This window comes from Neomonachus schauinslandi, chromosome X, assembly GCF_002201575.2.
Source record: "Neomonachus schauinslandi chromosome X, ASM220157v2, whole genome shotgun sequence".
NCBI lineage: Eukaryota > Metazoa > Chordata > Mammalia > Carnivora > Phocidae > Neomonachus > Neomonachus schauinslandi.
This window is the reverse complement of record NC_058419.1, coordinates 40837455-40858691: the sequence shown is the minus strand read 5'-3', so window position 1 is coordinate 40858691 and position 21237 is coordinate 40837455. Positions and strand designations below refer to the sequence as shown.

At 38.3% G+C, this 21237-nt stretch overlaps 1 protein-coding gene across 3 annotated transcripts in view; it reads left to right on the top strand.

Moving 5' to 3' along the window:
- RNF128 (ring finger protein 128) overlaps nt 1–21237 on the top strand; it is a 112365-nt gene that overhangs the window by 65288 nt on the left and 25840 nt on the right. For 2 of the 3 annotated variants that reach the window (XM_021678156.2, XM_021678140.2), the window contains exon 2: nt 8554–8801. In XM_021678156.2, coding sequence (XP_021533831.1) covers nt 8554–8801 — 248 coding nt within the window. The remainder of the gene's footprint in view (nt 1–8553; nt 8802–21237) is intronic. The other variant, XM_021678145.1, reaches the window with a different exon arrangement.

Below are 21237 nucleotides of genomic sequence, written 5' to 3'. Positions count from 1 at the left end.
GGGTTGTCAGAAGGAAAAGCACTTGTATGACTGAGTTGTGAGCTGAAGTAGCCTTTCTTTTTCTTAAAGATTTTATTTATTTATTTATCTGAGAGAGAGAGAGAGAGAGAGAGAGAGAGAGAGAGAGAGCACAAGCCGGGGGAGGGGCAGAGAGAGAGAGGGAGAAGCAGACTCCCTGCTGAGCAGGGAGCCCGACTCGGGGCTCATTCCCAGGACCCCGGGATCATGACCTGAGCTGACGGCAGACGCCTAACCAACTGAGCCACCCAGGCGTCCCGGAATAGACTCTTTTAATTAAAAATATTTCCCTCAAAAAAGTAATAAGAGTGGCATTGTCATTTTTGAAACCTCTTTAATGTCAAACTTAATAGAGGACAGCTGGATCTTCATATCTGCGTTAGATCTATTGTGATCTGTTCTTCTGGTTTAGGTAAATGAAGGAAATCTGTACTCATGAAGATTGGCAGTTAGAAAATTGTATTTATAGCACTTAATAGCATTTTGAAATAATTGTATACATCTTTGGTACTGCACCAGAACTCAACAAGTGGCAGTTTCTTAAAGGTTAGGTGCAAGGTAGAATTTGAAACTGTATTAGTGAACTCTTTGTACTAAATAAAAATGCACGGATCTGTCTTACATATCAAATGGATCCTTTATCCATGCATGGTTTTGTAATTCATGCATTGGTCATTTGGAAAGTACTGGTTCCCTGAGTTACGCAGATCTTACGGTGATTCAAGATTATACAATATCAAAAAATCATGGTTATTTAACATCATCACTGATCTCATCAGAAAAATCTAAGTATTAGGAAGTTGTCAAGTTCATGTGGTGGATAAAAGTTTTCTAAAATTCTAATTTTTGCTTGAACACTTACATTTTACCATCAGCAACAAATGCTGTTATTTTTTTCCCTTGAAAGGACAGGCTCACTTGATTCAATTTTTATTTACTTTATTTTTTTAATATTTTATTTATTTGACAGAGAGAGACACAGCGAGAGAGGGAACACAAGCAGGGGGAGTGGGAGAGGGAGAAGCAGGCTTCCCATGGAGCAGGGAGCCCGATGTGGGGCTTGATCCCAAGACCCTGAGATCATGACCTGAGCTGAAGGCAGACGCTTAGTGACTGAGCCACCCAGGCGCCCCTCACTTGATTCAATTTTTAGAAAAGGTCGTCCAGATACCCAAGTCTTAATCATCTGTCAGTAGTACTTCTAAGTTAAAAAGGAGCTGTTTAAAGAAAGGTTACTTCAGGGGCGCCTCTCTCTCAAATAAATAAAATCTTTTTTAAAAAGTCTGTTACATTAACATCTATTTACAACTGTGATTTTAAATGAATGAATAAATATTTTAAAAATTTTCCAGTGTTAAAAAATTTTTTCCAAGTGTTAATTTCTAATATGGTAACTATAACTAGAAATAATGCACTAAACAGCAGTTCTTTGGATTCCTCAAAAACTTTAAAGAGTATAAAGGAGTCCTGAGACTAAAAACTTGGGAGAAATGATGATCTCGCCATTTGGTTCTTAACAATATGCTAAACATACCCTAATGAAAATCAGAATAGTCTGGACAGGGCTAGGTATTTTTAAATAATAATTCTAAGAATTGTTTACCTGTGAATATGACCTGTCATCCACAAATTATGAAAATGTGACCTTTGAACAGTGCTGCTTCTAATTCCCTGGTGTCTTTAATATGCTGTTTTCTGAGGTCTCCCCAGTGCCAGAGGTTTTTTGGTGCTATATCAAATCTGAGACCTATTCCATAATGTAGTATTGTTTTCAAAACCTATAGCAGAAGTATCTGTGGGTTCAGGGCAGAAAGAAAGGCAACTTGCCATACTACGCGTGGTTGTCCACCTCAGCACCCTTTTTTTTTGGCTTAAAACAATGATTACAGTCCTGCACTGGGCTCCTTGCTCAGCAGAGAGCCTGCTGCTCCCTCTGCTTGTGCCCCACCCCTCGACAAATAAATGAATAAAATTTAAAAATTTAAAAAGAATGATAATATAAGGTGATTTTAGTCTTTTTTGCTGTCACCATCCCTCCCCCAAAAAAGGTAACTTGTTAACAATACAGAATGTTAAGAACCATTGCTTTACCCAACAGCTAACCTGTACTAATGCCTATTTCATATCCTGCAACAGACTAGAATTTAACTAAAAGGCTAGTTAGGAGCATAATGACATATTTAAAGAGATGTGCAGTACTGATTTGTCTGATTCCCAGCGAACCACAGGCCTATATTTCCAATACCTTTGAGAAATCATTTGTATGTCTGTTGGGGTGCAATGGTAGAACTATTTTTTTTTTAATCGAGAGAGTTGATGTGAAGAAGTCAATTTAAGAAACCTAAATTTGGTTCATCTGTGGCTGGCAGCAATCAAAAGGGGGGGGAAGTCACAAGGCAGGAATTTAAAGAAAGATAAGCTAGTCAGGCTTAAAAGTTTACATAATTTTTTTTTTTTACTAGTTTAAAAAATGCCACTTAGAACTCCTTGGTCTTAGGATCTTTAGTGTTCCTCTTTGAAATACATTGACCTTCCCTAGTTGCCCAAAGTTGAAATAGGTTGATTTACCCTAATTGCTATGGGGGGGGGGGGGGGAGGAGAGACTGAGCCTTTGAAAGCTACAGTGAACGAAATGAATATTCAGAAGTCCACTTGAATTGGTTCTAGATTTTCTAATGGAGGAAATGTTTGTTGGAGAATCGTATTGGAATTCTTCACACCTAGATCTTATTCATCCTACATATGAGTGAATTCAGAAGCTGACCTCACTGTATTATCAAGATGTTGGGCAGTATTGAATGTGAGCTTAGTTTTGGAAGAGCTACTTTGGCCTTCAGTAGCCCTTACCAATCTTGTAAGTCATTCACTGCAAATATCCTCTTTCCTAATATTAAAAGTGGAATACTGGTTGAAAGAGATACTAGAACAGCATTCCACACCCCCTTGTATTTTGTGTTTGAATGCCACAGTGCTGTAAGTATGCCATCATTATACTTAGACTATTTCATATATTGTAAAATGCTTTAGAATCTATTTTACATTTTGACACATTAATATTTAAATGTGGCAGGGGGGAAGGTCCAGAAGCACAGAACTTACTACATAGTTTGTACTTGATATTTGTTCAGTGAATTTGTCTGTGTTCACGAGTAAGTAAGATTAGGCCAAAACCATAATATCATTAGCTTTTTGAAGGAAATGAAAGGGCTTGGCCACCAGCAGAATCCGAGATCAAATTTCTATATATTATGAATAATAACTGGAAAGTGTCTTTCACCAGTAGTGCCAAGGATCAACACACTTTATTTATATGAACATTTTAATTAAATGATATTCTGTAAGAGTATAAGAGTTACTACAGTCTATTTTATTACCTTTGTTCCCAAGATAGGCACAGGCACAAACCATTATTCACTGTTGAACATTTGAAACTGGAGTATTTCTTCTGCATAATTGTTACCTATCCCTAATCTGTCCCTTCTCCCAAAATATTTTAGGTAGCAGAGTGAAAATGTAAAAAACAAAACTTGAGCTCCTTGGTGTTGTTAATGATTTTTAAGTAGCAAGTTCAAGGATTCCTTCTTGAATTGAGTGAATGCTATCAAGATAATTGTACCCAGGGGCGCCTGGGTGGCTCAGTCAGTTTAGCATCTGACTTGGTTTTCAGCTCAGGTCATGATAATCAGGGTCCTGAGATCTGAGACCCTCTCAGGCTCTGTGCTCAGCAGGGAGTCTGCTTCCTCTCTCCCTCTCCCTCTGCCCAACCCCACTCAGGCGTGCTCTCTCTCTCTCTCTCAAAATAAATGAATCTTTAAAGAAAAAAAAAAGGTAATTGTACCCATATTTTCCCAACTGTGCACTCATATGGCCAAGGGAGGATTATTTACGCCATGGAAATTGACACGCACTACACATCAAGGCTTCCTCCTTGTTAAATATTTGCCACAACCCCCCTCATCCTGAATGTATCTATTTAATTTTCATTTTTACAGTAAAATAATAGATTTAGGTTTCACTGTGATGTAGAATGGTGGTGAAGAGACACTGGAGCCAAACTTCCTGGGTTCAGATACCAGTTCTGTACTTACTAGATTGTGTTATCCTAGGCAAGTTAGTCAATCTTATCTTTAATGAGATAATAGCAATGTCTACCTTATAGGGTGGATATGAGGATTAAATATGTTAATGCATGTAAAGCACTTAGAACAGGGTCTAGTTTATAGATAAATCTTATCTGGCAACCTCAGTTACCCAGAGCATAGCCAGGATTCAGGAAGCAAACAAAAATGTCACTGAGCAACCAATATAAATATCAGAGGGTACTTGCAACTGAAGCCCTCCAGCATTCTTTGGAAGTCTGTTTTACTTTTTCTTTAGACCAAAGCTTCATTGACTTTTCAGAGTTAAAACAGATTGGAAGTACAAAATTAGAAAGAGGGAGAGACACTGCTAGAGGCAACAAGCGAGAACCTCCCCCCCTCCCCGACCAAAAAAAATTACCCAAAGTGAGAACTCAAAAATGAGTCAGACTGGATGACCTCTAAGGTCCATTCTAGCTCCAAAAATCTATGGCTTTGGTGGGAAATCTTAACAGTTTGGGGACAAATAACCTTACCAGTACCATATCAAATAATGGCTCACAAAGATGGTCCGCTGTCAATAATAAATCATAATCAGTATATCTTAGTTAGGAAAATAAGACAGTATAGATTACTTTCTTAAATGTTGTTAAAATTATTTGTGTAAAACTTTTTGTTACTTGGAAGTTTTACTTTTACAGGATACCTAATTCCCTGACAATACCAGTTGAAAGCATTACTGTAGTTCATTAAAAGACAGTCTCTGTCCTTAAAATGCTCTTAATTTAGAGAGGGACTACAACATGCCAATTGAAATGCAAAGGAAAATGAAGTATTAGACAAAGGTTAAAAACCAAGGGACAAGGGAACAAAGAGGGAACATTTACGTTCTCTCTGGGAACTTGGGAAAAGAATATAGGAGGCAGCATTTGAGCTGGGATTTGGGTAATGCACAGGCAGAGAAGAAGGGGGGAGTGTCAGCAGATAAAGGAAATTTTAGTCTGAAGGAACAGAATGAACAAAAAGGAGAATTATAAAAAGTGAATGACAATAGCCTATGCCATGTGCCTGGATCTGAGTGTTCATGAGATGGGGTTGTAGTGGAGATATATCAAACTGGAAAGGTCAGTTGGGACCAGATCATAAAAGTGTTTAAATGCTAGGCCAACGAGTCAGGAAAGACTTTAGAGCCAGAAGGAGGCATGATGCAACCAAGTGATGGCAAAAGTCAACCAGGAAGGTAAACTTTGATGAAACTTTAAAGGACAGGGAAATATGGGATATAGAGTGACAAGTTAGGAGATTACTGAAGGAGTTCAGGCAAAGAAATTAGGAGGACCTATATTAAATAGGTAGCAGGAATGGAAGGAAGGATCTGATAATGGGAGACACCAAGGAATTAGCATCTACGTGACTGACTAGGTTAGCAGTGAGTATTCAGACGGGATTCTGAGTATTAACACCGGATGACCAGAGGGTTGTGATACCATAACTGTGATTGGGAAGGGAAGGAGGGAGCAATTTTTAAATAGTTGCAAAGGTGTGGGGAGGAGGAGATGTATAAGAATATTTAGAAATAGGTCTTGTATATGATTAGAAAACTAATTCAATAGATATTTGGACTATATATAGCATGTATGAATATGAATTTGGGGCAACTGAAGCACAGCATTGTTCCCTATGTGTAGACAAAGTACATTTCTTGACTTTCTTTGTTTTTTAATCGCCATCTGGCCACAATGGTCCATATGTTCCTGAGCATCCACCCCTGCCACCCACCTCATATCTTCTAAAAGAATTAAAACTTATTTCTATTAGTCAAAAAGTTTAGGACACATCTGTGATTTAAAAAGAAATCTTTAAAATTAAATTCTAAAGCTTGATTTTTAGAATTATCTCTACTTTTCAAAGATTATACAGGTTGCGCTATCAGAAATAAATGCTGGGTTATATAATAAATCTTTATAACCCAAAATTTTCCTGACAGATGGCTTGTAGAGGAAAGACAAATAATGACAAAAGAGAATTGAAATAATATCTGTGCTTTTAGTGCCAAAGCTAGAAATGTAAAACTCCCAAATAAATAGAAAAATTAGCTGCCGTCTTGCAAGATAGCCAATTCTCTAGATCTGTAAGGGATATTTGGGTCATATACTAATAGAGGAAAAAGATATATCAAAAGGCTTTTCAGACCCCTCCATTTCCCATTGCTTTCGAGATTTTCTTCATGTGAATGAGAAGAGACTAAGTCGTCAGTATCTACCAAACTAAGTATTGGCAAATTAGCAAAGTTGTAAAAGGTTTTAACTGAATGGCTCTCATATATATATATATTTTAAAAAGTGTCTTTAGAACTTTAAGGATCTGTAATAATACCCCATGACTCTGTTTTTTGAATTAGTAACTTCAAATAAGATCATCTTGATCTATTGAAGACTTTGGCCACTAGGGACCATAAACTTAAGGGATTACTCGGGTAGTAATTCTGCTATGTACATTGTCATTTAAGGTTTGTACTTGTAATTTGCCCATTGAAAGTATGAATACTATTTCAGTAATGTACTTTTGTGTTTAAATTCTAAAGTCTATTACCTTATAAATTGAGAAAATTACGTAGTTAAGTCTAGTTAAAGAGATTAAGCCTTTTAGAGTCCTGTGTGTGTTTGTGTGTGCGCGCGCGCACTCACGGGCGACTGTGTGGGTGGGGGTGGGGTTGTGTTTATTCCAGATTGGAGTTTGATCATTAACCAAGATTAGTACCTTAACCTAGTATTGGCGGGAGGTTTTTCTGGTTGGTAATCTCTTAACATTCAAAGAACTCTATTCTTTTGCTTAAGATTATTGGTCTCAGGTCATATAAATTAGAAGGAATATAAACCTTGATAAGCATTGGAATGGCATGAGTAATCTGACGTTCTCACAACACCGGGAAAGATAATGTTTGTCCTTTATTTTTTTCACAAGATTTATATAGTTGGGGGTGGAGAGGGAGGTGTTAAAGAGATTAAGCCTCTAGACTAAGATTTAGACTATTAGACTGTTAGTCTAATTTCAGGCTTGACCTTAGTTGGTGTTGAATAGAACCATACGTTACTATTAATTTTACATGCTCTATTCATTGCTAACCTGATTAGGTCCGTGCAAAACTTTAGAGTACCTTGGACAAATTTTATATTGCTTTAGAGGACATAGGAAAATGGCACATGGAGATATATAGATGATAGATAGATAGATAGATAGATAGATAGATAGATAGATAGATAGATAGAATGTTTGGGCTGGTAAACATCTCAGATTACTACTCCTGATATGTAAATTCTTATACATTTTATTTTTATTTATTTATTTTTTTAAAAGATTTTATTTATTTATTTGACAGAGAGAGACACAGCGAGAGAGGGAACACAAGCAGGGGGAGTGGGAGAGGGAGAAGCAGGCTCCCCACAGAGCAGGGAGCCCGATGCGGGACTCGATCCCAGGACCCTGGGATCATGACCTGAGCTGAAGGCAGTCGCTTAACCAACTGAGCCACCCAGGCGCCCTCTTATACATTTTAGTAGTGAGCTCATGAGACAGTCTATCACCTTATAAATTGGGAAAGTATGTAGTTAATTATTTCTGTCTTCCCCAAATCTCAGATTCCCTAGGATGTAAGCCCTCTTCTTTACCATCTGGGGGACTATTTATCTTTTTTTTTTTTTTTAAAGATTTTATTTTATTTATTTGACAGAGAGAGAGAGAGACAGCTAGAGAGGGAACACAAGCAGGGGGAGTGGGAGAGGGAGAAACAGGCTCCTGGCCGAGCAGGGAGCCCGATGCGGGGCTCAATCCCAGGACCCTGGGATCATGACCTGAGCCGAAGGCAGACGCTTAACGACTGAGCCACCCAGGCGCCCCTGGGGGACTATTTATCTTTAAGAAAGCCTTCATGTGGGGCGCCTGGGTGGCTCAGTCGTTGGGATTCTGCCTTCGGCTCAGGTCATGATCTCAGGATCCTGGGATCGAGCCCCACATCAGGCTCCCTGCTCTGCGGGAAGCCTGCTTCTCCCTCTCCCTCTCCCCCTGCTTGTGTTCCCTCTCTCGCTGTCTCTCTCTCTGTCAAATAAATAAATAAAATCTTTAAAAAAAAAAAAAAAAGCCTTCATGTAAGAGGCAAATTTGGCCCTTAACTCAATACTGTTGAATTATAGGTGGTTAACCTGAAGAGAGGAGAGGTATTTGTTATATGTCATAGCTTCCTTACTAAACTATGAGTTCCTTAAGATCAGTAACCAAGTCTCAGCATGTTTATATCCCCTATAACATATATGCATAGTAGGTGCCCAATGTACGTTAATTGAATGAATGAGTATCCTCCCATTGTCTTACTGGGAATACTGTAAAATCACTTTAGCAATTGGATTTTTATACTCAGAATGCTTTACCAAAACTAAAACTGAATTCTTTTCTTTTACAGGTGCAGGAGACATTGTTGCAATCATGATTGGCAATCTGAAAGGCACAAAAATTCTACAATCTATTCAAAGAGGCATACAAGTAACAATGGTCATCGAAGTAGGGAAAAAACATGGCCCTTGGGTGAATCACTATTCAATTTTCTTCGTTTCTGTGTCCTTTTTTATTATTACGGCAGCAACTGTGGGCTATTTTATCTTTTATTCTGCTCGAAGATTACGGAATGCAAGAGCTCAAAGCAGGAAACAGGTTTGCAGTGGTTCTTTCTTCCAATCTAAAAACACTTTTTTAAAAAAGATTTTATTTTTAAGTAATCTCTACACCCAGCGTGGGGCTCAAACTCACAACCCCAAGATCAAGAGTCACATGCTCCACTGACTGAAACAGCCAGGAGCCCCAAAAATACTCTTTTAATTGTGGTTTCAGAGTCATGCATTTTAATATATTTCACTTGCTAGACAGTGATCCATGCATGTTTTATGAAAACTGATAGTTTTTAAAGCATACCAGCTTCCATCCTCTCAAAAGTTTTATTTTCTGTAATTTGTCTATGGCCTTAATCCTGCTTGATTAAGTCTTCTGACACCTCATTAGGGAGCACAGCCAGCATTTAATTATATATGGGTGTAAATGCATATGTTCTTTTAGTTTTTTTTCTAAATTATCAAAGCATTTTGTGCTCAATATAGAAAATTTAGAAATCAGAAAGTACAAAGAAAAAACCTTCACCCAAACTCCATGTAACAAAAAAACTGCAGTCACCACCAAAAGGTAACCACTGTTATTTTACATGTATGTGTGTGTCTGTGCATGTGTGTATTTGCATGTGGGGTCAGGGCTGGGAAGAGAGACTAGGCTGAATATCATGAGAAGGCAGGTCTACAGATCTGATGGTACATGATATAGTGCTAGGCTCCGGTCACATATTCATAATTTCTATCATATCATATTTTAACAACTGATGTATAAATAGGTACAAAGTATAGAATTAGTAGAGCAAAAACACAAAAGCATCACTGAACCAGGGAATTACCTGTGGTTGTGTGCCATTGATCCTAGCACTTTTAAACTGTCCCTCATCCCCTTGATACCCTCACTTCTCTCCTTCCCCACCTTCACTTCCATGGTCACTTCCACGTATACATCTTCAGTTCCTTTGGCCCTTCTCTCTCTTTGTTACACTTGCTGTCAAAATCCAACCCTGGTTAAATCCTACTTCCTCCCTACTCTGTGCCTGCACTTCGAAGTAGCAGAAAAAACACTGACCTCAGTACAGACTAATCTCACTTTAAATTTATGACCACAAACTTGGAGTGAGCCCTTAATGCTGCCAACAATCATACTACGTTTTCTGAGCCACGCCCCCTGCTTTCGCAAGTAACTAATCATACACGTTCCTTTCTCCTTAAACCTCCAGCACCTCCTCTAACTTTAATCTCTGCTTGTAGTTTGGATCTTATTCCACGGAGGAAATTGAAATGATCCAAAGAGTACTTCTCCTTGCTTCCGCCACAGCTATTCATCTGTATGTATCTGTGTCTGTATCCTATGTCCTCTGCCCTGTCTTCTGTCACTGTGGACACACAAACATGCTATTATTGCTTCCCTTTTCAAAAGAACTTCTCCTGACCCCAGGCCAGAAATCTTGGAGTTATCCTTTATTTCTCTTTTACCTCTCACTTCCCATATAACTTCCATCAGCAAATCCCGTTGGTTCTACCTTCATTAAATATCCAGAATCCACTTACTTCTTACCACTTCCATTGCTTCCACCCTGGTCCCAGCCATCATCATTTCTTAGCTCCTCCCCCTCTCGAGTAGTCTCAGTACAGTAGAGTGCGGTGCTATTTCTCCAGAATGCTCAGTAGGGATTTAATGCATTCAGCTGATCATATAGTAAGGGCAGGAATACATTTTTATATGTACTGAGAAGTTCCTCCCGAGGCAATGAAATTCTGGCCACTTATGTACCCTCTTTCCAAGAAGGAAAGGTGAACCCAATTTATTTGGGAGTGGGGGAGCAGTGAAGATTTCTATATTGAAGTTAATTGAATTTAGGAACAGATTAGAAATTGAAATCTTATTATAAAACCTTCATAAAGATTAGACACCAGTATATGATAATGAATGATGATTATCTCAATGTTTAAAGTTAATTGACTTCTGTTCCTCTCCTTAGAGAAGCAGCTTATCACATTGGTGGCAAGTTCAGCCTGTTACTAGCTGTGGTCAAAAGGATGTTTAAAATTCTTATGCCAAGCCATTCAGTAGTTTCACAGTGTGTTAATATTTGACATTTATATACTGTGCTGTTTTTATCTCTGAGGTTGGAGAGAAATTGGTATCCAGTATGACTATTAAAGGTTATGGATACAATGACAAGAGTGTTTGGTTTGTATATGTTCATGGTGGGGTATGTATTTCTGAATTCTAAGTGCTATAATCTGTTAACATGGCATTAAACCCTATCAGAAAGTAATACAGTTTATAAAGAACTGACTGGTGTCACATAACTTCCATTGAATATTTAACTCTGGTCTCATCATTCATTTAAGTAATTTTCATAGTTTATAATATATTTTATGAAAATTAAGTTGTGTAAAGAATAGCATTACAGGGTGCCTGGGTGGCTCAGTCAGTTAAGTGTATGACTCTTGATTTTGGCTCAGGTCATGATTTCAGGGTCATGGGATCAAGCTACCAGCGCCAGCCTCCGTGCTCAGCAGAGTCGGCTTGAGATTCTCTCCCTCTCCCCTTCCCTCTCCCCCTCCCCCCACTCATGTGCGCGCGCGCTCACGCACCCTCTCTCCCTTTCAAATAAATAAATAAAATCTTTAAAAAAAAGAATAGCATTAAAACTTCCCACCTTTTAGAGAAGGCTTTGGAAAGGGCTTCTTTCACTACTTAGTGGGCTGTTTCTGTGTATCCTTTGGTGACTAAAGGATTACATATATGACTGGTAATCCCTTTTGCTTATTAATATTTGAAGGTGTCACAATGTCATTTACATGTTGTTCAGTTTTCCTGACTTCCTATTTATTTATTTACTTATTTATTTATTTTTATTTGACAGAGAGAGACACAGTGAGAGAGGGAACACAAGCAGGGGGAGTGGGAGAGGGAGAAGCAGGCTTCCCGTGGAGCAGGGATCCCAATGCGGGGTTTGATCCCAGGACCCTGGGATCATGACCTGAGCCGAAGGCAGTCACTTAACCAACTGAGCCACCCAGGCACCCCTCCTATTTATTTTTAAAAGGTAGAGCTTGATATACATGATGGTTATAACTATCACTAAATACTTAACCGCATTATTCCCATTTTACAGGTAGAAATGGTAACGAAACTGAGTTATGGAAACTTGCCTTCATTAGAATATGAGGAATTCATTAGAATATGAGGAATTCATTAGAATATTCAGGAATGTCTTCCCTCTGAACTATTATAATGCATAGTATATAATGTCAGGCAAACTGATAAATGCGTAATCATAAATTTTGATGACCAAGAGCCCAAATATAATGGGCAGCACATAGTGGCCACATGCCTGAGATGTCATAGTACGATGTGTGAGAATACATATCATCCCTGTTTCTGTGCATAGAAAGCTTTTAAACAACTGAAAAGTATCAATGGGCTGTGAATGAAAATAACGTGTCAGGCATTACATGGTGGATTTGTGTCCACACTGGGAACAACCCTAACCTGAGACCACGAAGATTATGGAAAACCTTTTGGTGTGCTCAAACTAATGAATTTGTGAGTGACCACTATAACTTGATTCTGGCATGAGACACCCAGAATTTTGGTGTGTGGTGCATGAATCCTAACTGTACTTAAGCAGTTAATACTCAGTGGCAACAAGGCATGTGTTGGATTAAACATTGGCTAGTGAAATAAAAGAGGGCTCTAGGTGAAATAGAAGCTGGCCTAGGTATAATGGAAGAAGCTGAATTAACTTTTGAAGAGTGACTTTCAGAAGAAAAGAATTTATTCTTTGAAATTAGGCATTGGAAGGAATCATCTGCCAGGAGGGAAAAAATGGGAATCCTCTTGGAAAGAGGGTAAAGCCTTGATAATATGGTCATACAGACCCAGTACATAATGCTAGAGAGTGCTAGCACTCAACACTGGGAAAGAGCATGTTTCTGACACAACAGGGTCTGTTAACTATTTTACTGCAAATGGAGGCCCAAGGACCCATGTAGTAACAGCCTCCCATTTTTAGCTATGGAAGCTCAGGGAGAACATCTTTGAGACACATGCAGATCCCCAACCTTGTGGAATTATTTTGAGTGAAATTGTAACTTACATTGCTGATCTCTAACTTACCTTGACCAAAGGGATGGACCAAAATAAGACGAGCTAGTAGGAATAATATTGAATGATACCCATGTATTCTTCATGGGAGGGAGATGGCCTTCCTGCACAATAGTCAGTGAGAACCTATAACTATATAATAGTGTGGTTTGAGCCAAGTGATTTGTTTTGTCCTCAGCTAACATGGAACCTAGAAATGACAGAATCATCCTCACTGGTGATAACACTTGTCCATAATAATATCTAGTATGTGGGCAAAGAACAATTCTAGGAAGGTTTAATAACCACTTCTGTGGTACTTCCTGATTTATTTTGTAACCAAACCAAACTGTATCCTAGCCATATTGTGATATGGTGTAATTCTAGTATTGTTGGCAAAATTCAACTATCTTATATAAATAAATCACGTGATAGTCAAATGTATTGGGAAACCGAACTAAAACCTCCAAAGAATATGATACCAATGGAGAGTGATTGGCCTGAGGAAGAATTAGATTTAGTTCCATTACCATATTAAATGGCTCTATACAGTTTTATCACAAAGTTCAAGTAGTCATAGAACAAGGAAGTAAACAGATAATTAAACTGGTACATCAATATAAAGATGTTTGAAATGGTCTTACAGATTAAAAGAAGCCTATTTATGCCCTTCATTGGCTTCTGCAAGTATTAGGTATGCTTATGTTGTTCTTATTGCACCTTATGTATAAATGCTGTACTGACTGCAGAAGTCCAAATAACTATGACTATTTTGTTGTTAAAAAGACCTTGATCAAGAGATGGGGGTGGGGGGCACCAGAGTGGCTCAGTTGGTTAAGGGTCGGACTCTTAATCTCAGCTCAGGTCTTGATCTCAGGGGTCATGAGTTCAGGCCCCATGTTGGGCTCCATGCTGGGTGTGGAACCTACTTAAAAAAAAGACTACTTTAAAAGAAAAAGAGAGATAGGGGATGGATTGTGATGAAAGGTAGCACAGTAGATCTAGTTGCTTACTCCTTACCAGTCTCCAAGGGAACGATGATTGGCCTTTGGCAATGTGGCCCTCAAAGTGTTTTTTATGTTAGTTATTGATGATTTTGTTATACACACCTGGAGCAATGGACCATGTTGTACCAGCTTGTCATGCGTGCTTGGCACTATAGTCGAGATTGATGATATGCACCTATTTTCATTGTTGGGGTCCTGAGTTTCAGGCAGTATGGCGAGTTGCTAGCAGGATTATCTAGTGACCAGCCACCCATCTGAGCCTCAGACCCTGAGACTCAAATTGGTTCCCTGGGCAAAGATACGCCACACATGTCTTTGTAGTTTGCTGCCAAAAAGATAGCACTCTTTGTGGTCTCACATGAGGAAAAACTAAGCTACGTTAATATCTTAAAATTTGTCCTTGAACTTAAAGCATGACTAATAATATCTGAAATAGTTCTGGTTACATTAGGTTTTCTTCACTAGTACATGAAATTAACTGGAAGACTTATCAGGTGTCTGCATATCTACCAATGTCAATATACACATTTGTGGTGGGTGTATGCAGACGTATGTATCTGTTCCTGCTCAAATTTGAGACTTATTGGAGCCTTTTACAAAACCATTATTTTGGCTCTTAGATAAGAAGAGTAGATTAAATAAATTATTCTCTTAGTAGGACCTAGTTTTATAGTCTTTCGCTGACTCTCACTGAACAAAAGGAAGCTCTTACAATGGGTCTCAAGATTTTTGTATATTCAGTTACTCTAATCTTACATTTACATCACTAATTCTAAAGGTTTTGATTGTCTTTTTTGAAAAATGCAATAATCTGAGTCATAACTTATCTACTGGGTCAAATTCCCCTTTCCCTCACTGCTCTTCCTTATAGTGCATTTCCTCACACTGTTCACAGTGTGATCACCTTCAGGCAAGTAGTCTGTACTCCTCTATTTATCCCCATCTCCATAGTTCCATAGACTTATGGGAAACTGTTTTATAGCCTGTACCTCTTCTTTCCTTTAGGAATCCTTCATTAAAATATGCATAGGTTTTTATTGGGAAAAAAAAGATTTCTTTCATTTCTCGTATATCTGAACAGCCACATGACTCAGACATTGATTTTGTTCACAGGAATAGATCTGAGGGACAGAATCCTGTTACCATAAGTCTTGATTCTGTTCTATAAATTCTGAGTCAAACCTTTATGAAAATTTTCATTTTAAAAGAAGTGATGACTTAAAGCAAGAAAATCTGGTTTGCTTATATCCACCCTCCTTTCTTGCTTTTGCATACCCTGCCCCCCATCAAGTAATTAGGTTTGACTACATGCCTAGTGTTATTCATGTGGGTTTCAGTTATGCTAAAAGCTGAATGCCTTGGGACCAAAAACCAGGCTGACAAATCACCAGCCTGGAACATTTATTTTACTTATTAGATGTAAATACACAAATAAACTAAGTAGAATATCTTTGAGTTTATAATTTAAAAATTGAACATTGTAATATAGGATAAGAATTGGCTTGACTTTTCATTTTCAGCCCAAATAAAGTCTCACTCAGAACTAAGAAAACTATATAGCCGAGATTTCTTCAATGACTAGAATGATCACAGCTTTTGAACAGAGTAATGACATTAAGCTTCTGTTAAGAAAATTGGCCGACCACCAAGCTTTTTTGAATTAGTCTTCAAGTCTGTTGCCAAATATTCTTAGACCAGGTATCTCTTTGGATTGGAGAGGAGGCAGGGAGAGTCTGTTGGTATAAAATACTTGCTTAAAAGAGTTCCCCCAAATCACAGTAAGTAGCGAATTTAGGAAGGATTTGAAGATTGGATAATAGCTGACTTTGAGGTTTTTGTTTTTTTTCTTAATTCTTTCATTTATCTTCTTCACAAGGAATGTGAAGCCTTTTAAAGGCTTCTTTGCTATTACACAATGGAGGCAGTGTACTATAGTGGAGAGATCATGGGCTTTAAAGCCAGATAGAACCTGGACTTGAATTGAATCACAACTCTGCAACTAACCAGCTGCCTGGACTTTAGTCAAGCTTCTGAACCTTTTCTTGTCTATAAACCTTGGATATTAAAATACCTATTCCATAAGGTTGTTAATGATTAAACAAGATGACACATGTAAAAAAGCTTAGGGTTGAACCTGACCATGGTGGGGGCCAATACCTGTTCCCTAAGCCTTTCTTTCCCCAGTTTTTGTGGAATAGAGGCTTTTAATGAGTACAGCTGTGACTTGGATGAGAAAATCATGAAAATCTGTTTTGATTTCTAAATTCAGAAGCTATTCTTTGAGCAATTACTAGGCTCTATGGGAAATTAAAAAAAAATGTTTAAGGCCCAGTCCTGCAGCTACTTGCAATCTAGTAGGAGAGAGAGACACATGAATAGTGCAATTACAAAATATGATAAGAGGTAGAGGGGTGACTGGGTAGCTCAGTCAGTCAAGCGTCTGCCTTTGGCTCGCGTCATGATCCCAGGGTCCCTCAGCAGGGAGTCTGCTTATCCATCTCTCTCTCTCTCTCACTCCCTCTGCCCCTCCCCCCACTTGTGCACGCTCTCTCTCTCAAATAAATACTTCTACAAAAAGAGGTAGAAACAATATGCTATTGGAACTTATAAGGTAGGAGGGAATTCTGAAATGGTGGAAAGGCACCGGAAAAGTGTCCAGTGTAATTTGTGTAACAAACTAGATATATGCTTGAAGTTATGTTTTTTTTTGTTTTTGTTTTTTTATTTTTTTTAAAGATTTTATTTATTTATTCATGAGAGACAGAGAGAGAGACAGAGGCAGAGGGAGAAGCAGGCTCCCCGCGGAGCGGGGAGCCCGATGCGGGACTCGATCCCAGGACCCTGGGATCATGACCTGAGCCGAAGGCAGACGCTTAACCAACTGAGCCACCCAGGCGTCCCTGAAGTTATGTTTTTAAGGAATAAAATACAAATTACAGTTTGATTTGGGACACATTTTCTTTAAATGTGGAGGCATATTTGGGCACCCAGAAGTTTGATTTAAGTAATATATCCAAACATATGTATTTAATATAAACTGCTTAATCTTAATGTTCTCTTGTATTTCAGTTTTTAGAGGAGTGAATGCATCTGGGAACTCTTGCTATCAGTGTGACAGTGAACTGTTTTGAGTACTAATGGCAGTTTTGTGAGTGATCTTCATTTAAGCTCTAAAAACACAGTTTGTGCTTCTTACCAAAATCATGTGTCTCACATCCATATTTAAAGAAAATGGTTTTCCTTTTCTTTATAAAATTCAGTAGGAGTTACTGGAATTACCTGAATTTCCTTTTAAAGGGCTTGTTTTTTTTTTTAATTCCAAAGCTGCTTTGTTAAACATTGGTTTATACTATGATGCAAGTCTTTTAGAGATCCTTCAAAATCAAGTCCCTTGCCTAGGATCTTCTGGCATCCTGGATTTTGCCGTGTTTTTATATCCTCCTTGCTTTTTTTTTTTAGCATTGGTCTTAATGTGAGTTCCATTCTCATAAGCGTAGATTTGGACATTACATTTTGAGCTTGCCTTTGAGCCCATCCCTCAAATTTGCATTAGTCTTGGGGCTCCTGGGTGGCTCAATCGTTAAGCGGCTGCCTTCGGCTCAGGTCATGATCCCAGGGTCCTGGGATCGAGCCCCACATCGGGCTCCCTGCTCGGCGGAGAGCCTGCTTCTCCCTCTCCCTCTGTCTGCTGCTCTGCCTACTTGTGCTCTCTCTCTCTGTGTTAAACAAATAAATAAAAATCTTTTAAAAAAAATTTGCATTAGTCTTGCATATAATTAAACAAAGTTATATATTTCACAGTCATTCCTAATAAATTAATAAGCACTAGCACTGGAGACTCAAGCATTTATATTGTGTTGAATTGAATATTTTAGAATGAGAAATCAGACTACATAGACTCAAGTAAATACACTAGAGATGTATCACCTCCTTGTGAGTACAGTTCCCCAATTATGTCACACAGTTTGTTTAAATCAGACGTGCTCTAAAGACAAAGTGCAAAATGATTGTCAGAGACTTACCATCAACCACATTTTTTTCTTTTCCTGTTTTTCTTCTTGGCTCCTTTTTTTTTTTTTTTTTTTAAACCATTTGCAGTTTTCACAATAGGTTTCTAAATAGCTCATGATCTATGTGAAAAGAAAATACTGATGTGTGGAAGTCTAGGCCAGGGCCAGGACCCTTAGGCATACTGGTTATTCACTATAAGGACTGGCCACAATTTCACAGATCATAGAATCCAGGAGTTGGAAAAACTTCAAAAGATAGCCGAATTACAGATGTATTGTAATGGAATCTTGAAATATGAAGAGCAGAGTCCCAGTAACAGCTCTGTCATTTCGAGGCTGTGTGCCCTTTTGGATGAGTTATTTAACTTATCCAAACCTCCATTTGCTCATCTCTAAAATGGGAATAATATCTCCTTCAGGGGGTTGTTAGGATTAAATGAGGTAATAGACATCAAAAATAATTTTAAATTATAAAATAACTACATAAATATAAAGAAGTAGTACTAGCTTCCTGCTGCAAGCCACAGTAAAAAAAGAAAAAGAAAAAGAAAGAAAAGATGCTACCTTGATATTAGGGGAAGGAACACTTAACTCTAGGCTTTAGTGGGACTGACACTTACCAACTCTGTGATTTTGATTTTACGTCTTCCACTGTAGGCATCAGTTTTCTTATCCATCAGATTAGATATCAGGCCAGGTGAATTCTAAGAGTTCTTCCAGCTCTAAAGATCCTAAGTGTGCTTCCTTTTATTGTCCCTCTATTATTTACTTATGATGCAAGTAACAGAACAGAAAACGTGTGCATAAAATAAAGTACCATCATTGAATTGCCCTTTTCTTAAGATTTTATTTTTTTGAGAGAAAGAGCACAGAGGGAGAGTGGGAGGGAGAAGCAGATTCCCTGCTGAGTGGAGAGCCCAACGTGATGCTGGGCTTGATCCCAGGACCCTGAGATCATGACCCAAGCTGAAGGCAGACGCTTAACCGACTGAGCCACCCAGGTGCCCCTGAATTGCCCTTTTGAGTTAACTCACAATTAAGTCCCAAAGTGGGAGTGAAAGGGTCTCAATTAGCATCCTTCCTTCAAAGGACTAGCTAGCCCTTCCTATTAACTTTCTGTTCAGCTATTTCTGCTCGTCAGGTAACAATCTAAGAAGTTTCTGGGGTTCCTGAGACAGCAAAGAAATAGTTTGGCTAGTAATCTCCTTGGCATTAAGCCAAATCTTTACACAAAATGACATCTTATATAGGAGGCAGGTTTGGGCATTAAAGAATTTCCTCATATACCTATACTCATGGATTATTCCCTTCCAAAGTATATTTGCTACAGATGTGTATAAACATGTTACAAGAACCTGTTATGCTTATTGATGAATAGTAGTTTATATGTTCATTTAATAAACATTTTGAGTGTCTGCTATATGCCAGACATGATGCTAGATACTTTATATTATCTCTAATTTTCACATATTCTTCATGTCAGTTGGGAGTTTTCCTGCTGGGGATGGAGGTACATAGTCACAGTGACCTCTGGTTCTGAGTGCCTACTGTTTGCTGAATTTCTACTAAGTTCATTTTACACTACAAAATAGGAGATTTGCTAATCATCTTGCCATGCTGCACATGCTTCTCTATGCCAAGCAGCGTCCGCCCAAGTGTGAAAGCTGGCCTTTTCTTCAATTTACACATATATTATATTCACTTGAGGCATTTGTGTGTGTGATAGATATTAACTGAAAGGGAAGGAAGGATTTATTTGCAGCATTACAAATAATTTTAAATCAACACTAAATATCTCACACCACCTGGGATTTTTTTCCATTTGGCCACTTCACCCCACAAAGAGGGACAGTCTTTCATTGATTCTTTCTCACCTTGCCCTTACCTCTTAGATTTCCTCCTAAACCCCAGCTTCACTTCTTGTACTATTATTGAGGTAAAAATGATATATAACATTAAATTTTAGGTGCACAACATAATATGACATCTGTATGCACTACAAAATGATCACTACCAAAAGTCTAGTTATCATCCATCACCATTCATTTGACCCCCTGTACCCATTTTGTCCAACCCCTTCCCCTCTGGTAACCATCAATTTGTTCTTTGTATCTATGAGTTTGTTTTTATATTATTTTTGTTTTTTCCTGGATTCCACCTATAAGTGAGATCATAGGGTATTTGTCTTTCTCTGCCTGACTTATTTCACTTAGCATAATATTCTCAAGGTCCATCCATCTTATCATAAGTGACAAGATTTCATTCTTTATGGCTGAATAGTATTCCTCTGTGTGTGTGTGTGTGTGTGTCTGTGTGTCTGTGTGTACCACATACTCTTTATCCATTCATCTGATGGATATTTAGATTGTTTCCATATCTTGGCTATTGTAAATAATGTGGCAATGAAGATAGGGTGCATGTATCTTTTTGAATTAGTGATTTTGTGTTCTTTTGATAAATACCCAGAAGTAGAACAGCTAGATCATATGATAGATCTATTCTTAATTTTTTAAAGATTTATTTTACTGTAGAGAGAGAGTGGGGGGAAGGGGGAGAGGGAGAGAGAGAATCTCAAGCCTACTCCACACTGAGCGTGGAGCCTGACATAGGGCTCAATCTCTGACCCTGAGATCCTGACCTGAGCCAAAACCAAGAGTTGGGCACTCAACTGACTGAGCCACCCAGGTGTCCCTATTCTTAATTTTTTGAGGAACCTTCATACTGTTTTCCTAGTGGCTGTGCCAGCTTACATTCTAACATCCTATCTAACATTAGTTACTTCTTATCTTTTTGATAATAGCCATTCTAACAGGTGTGAGGTGGTATTTCATTGTAGTTTTGATTTGCGTTTTCCTAATACTTAGTGATGTTGAATATCTTTCATGTGCCTGTTGGCCATCGGTATGTCTTCTTTGGAAAAACGTCTATTCAGACCTTTTGTCCCCTTATTAAATTGGGTTGTTTGGTTTTTTATTGTTGAATTGTAAGAGTTTTTTCTGTATTTTGGCTATTAGCCCCTTATCAGATATATGATTTGCAGGTATCTTCTCCCATTGAGTAGGTTACCTTTTCATTTTGATGGTGATTTCCTTTGCTGTGCAGAAGCTTTTTAGTTTGATGTAGTCCCGTTGGTTTATTTTTGCTTTTGTTTTCCTTGCCTTTGGAGTCAGATCCACAAATATGTCACCAAGACCCCTGTCAAGGAGCTTACTGCCTATGTTTTCTTTTGGAATTTTATGGTTTCAGGTCTTACACTCAAGTCTTTAATCTATTTTAATTTGTGTATGGTATAAGATAGTGGCCTAGTTTCTATTCTTTTACATATAGCTGTCGAGTTTTCTCCGAGCACCATTTATTGAAGAGAATGTCCTT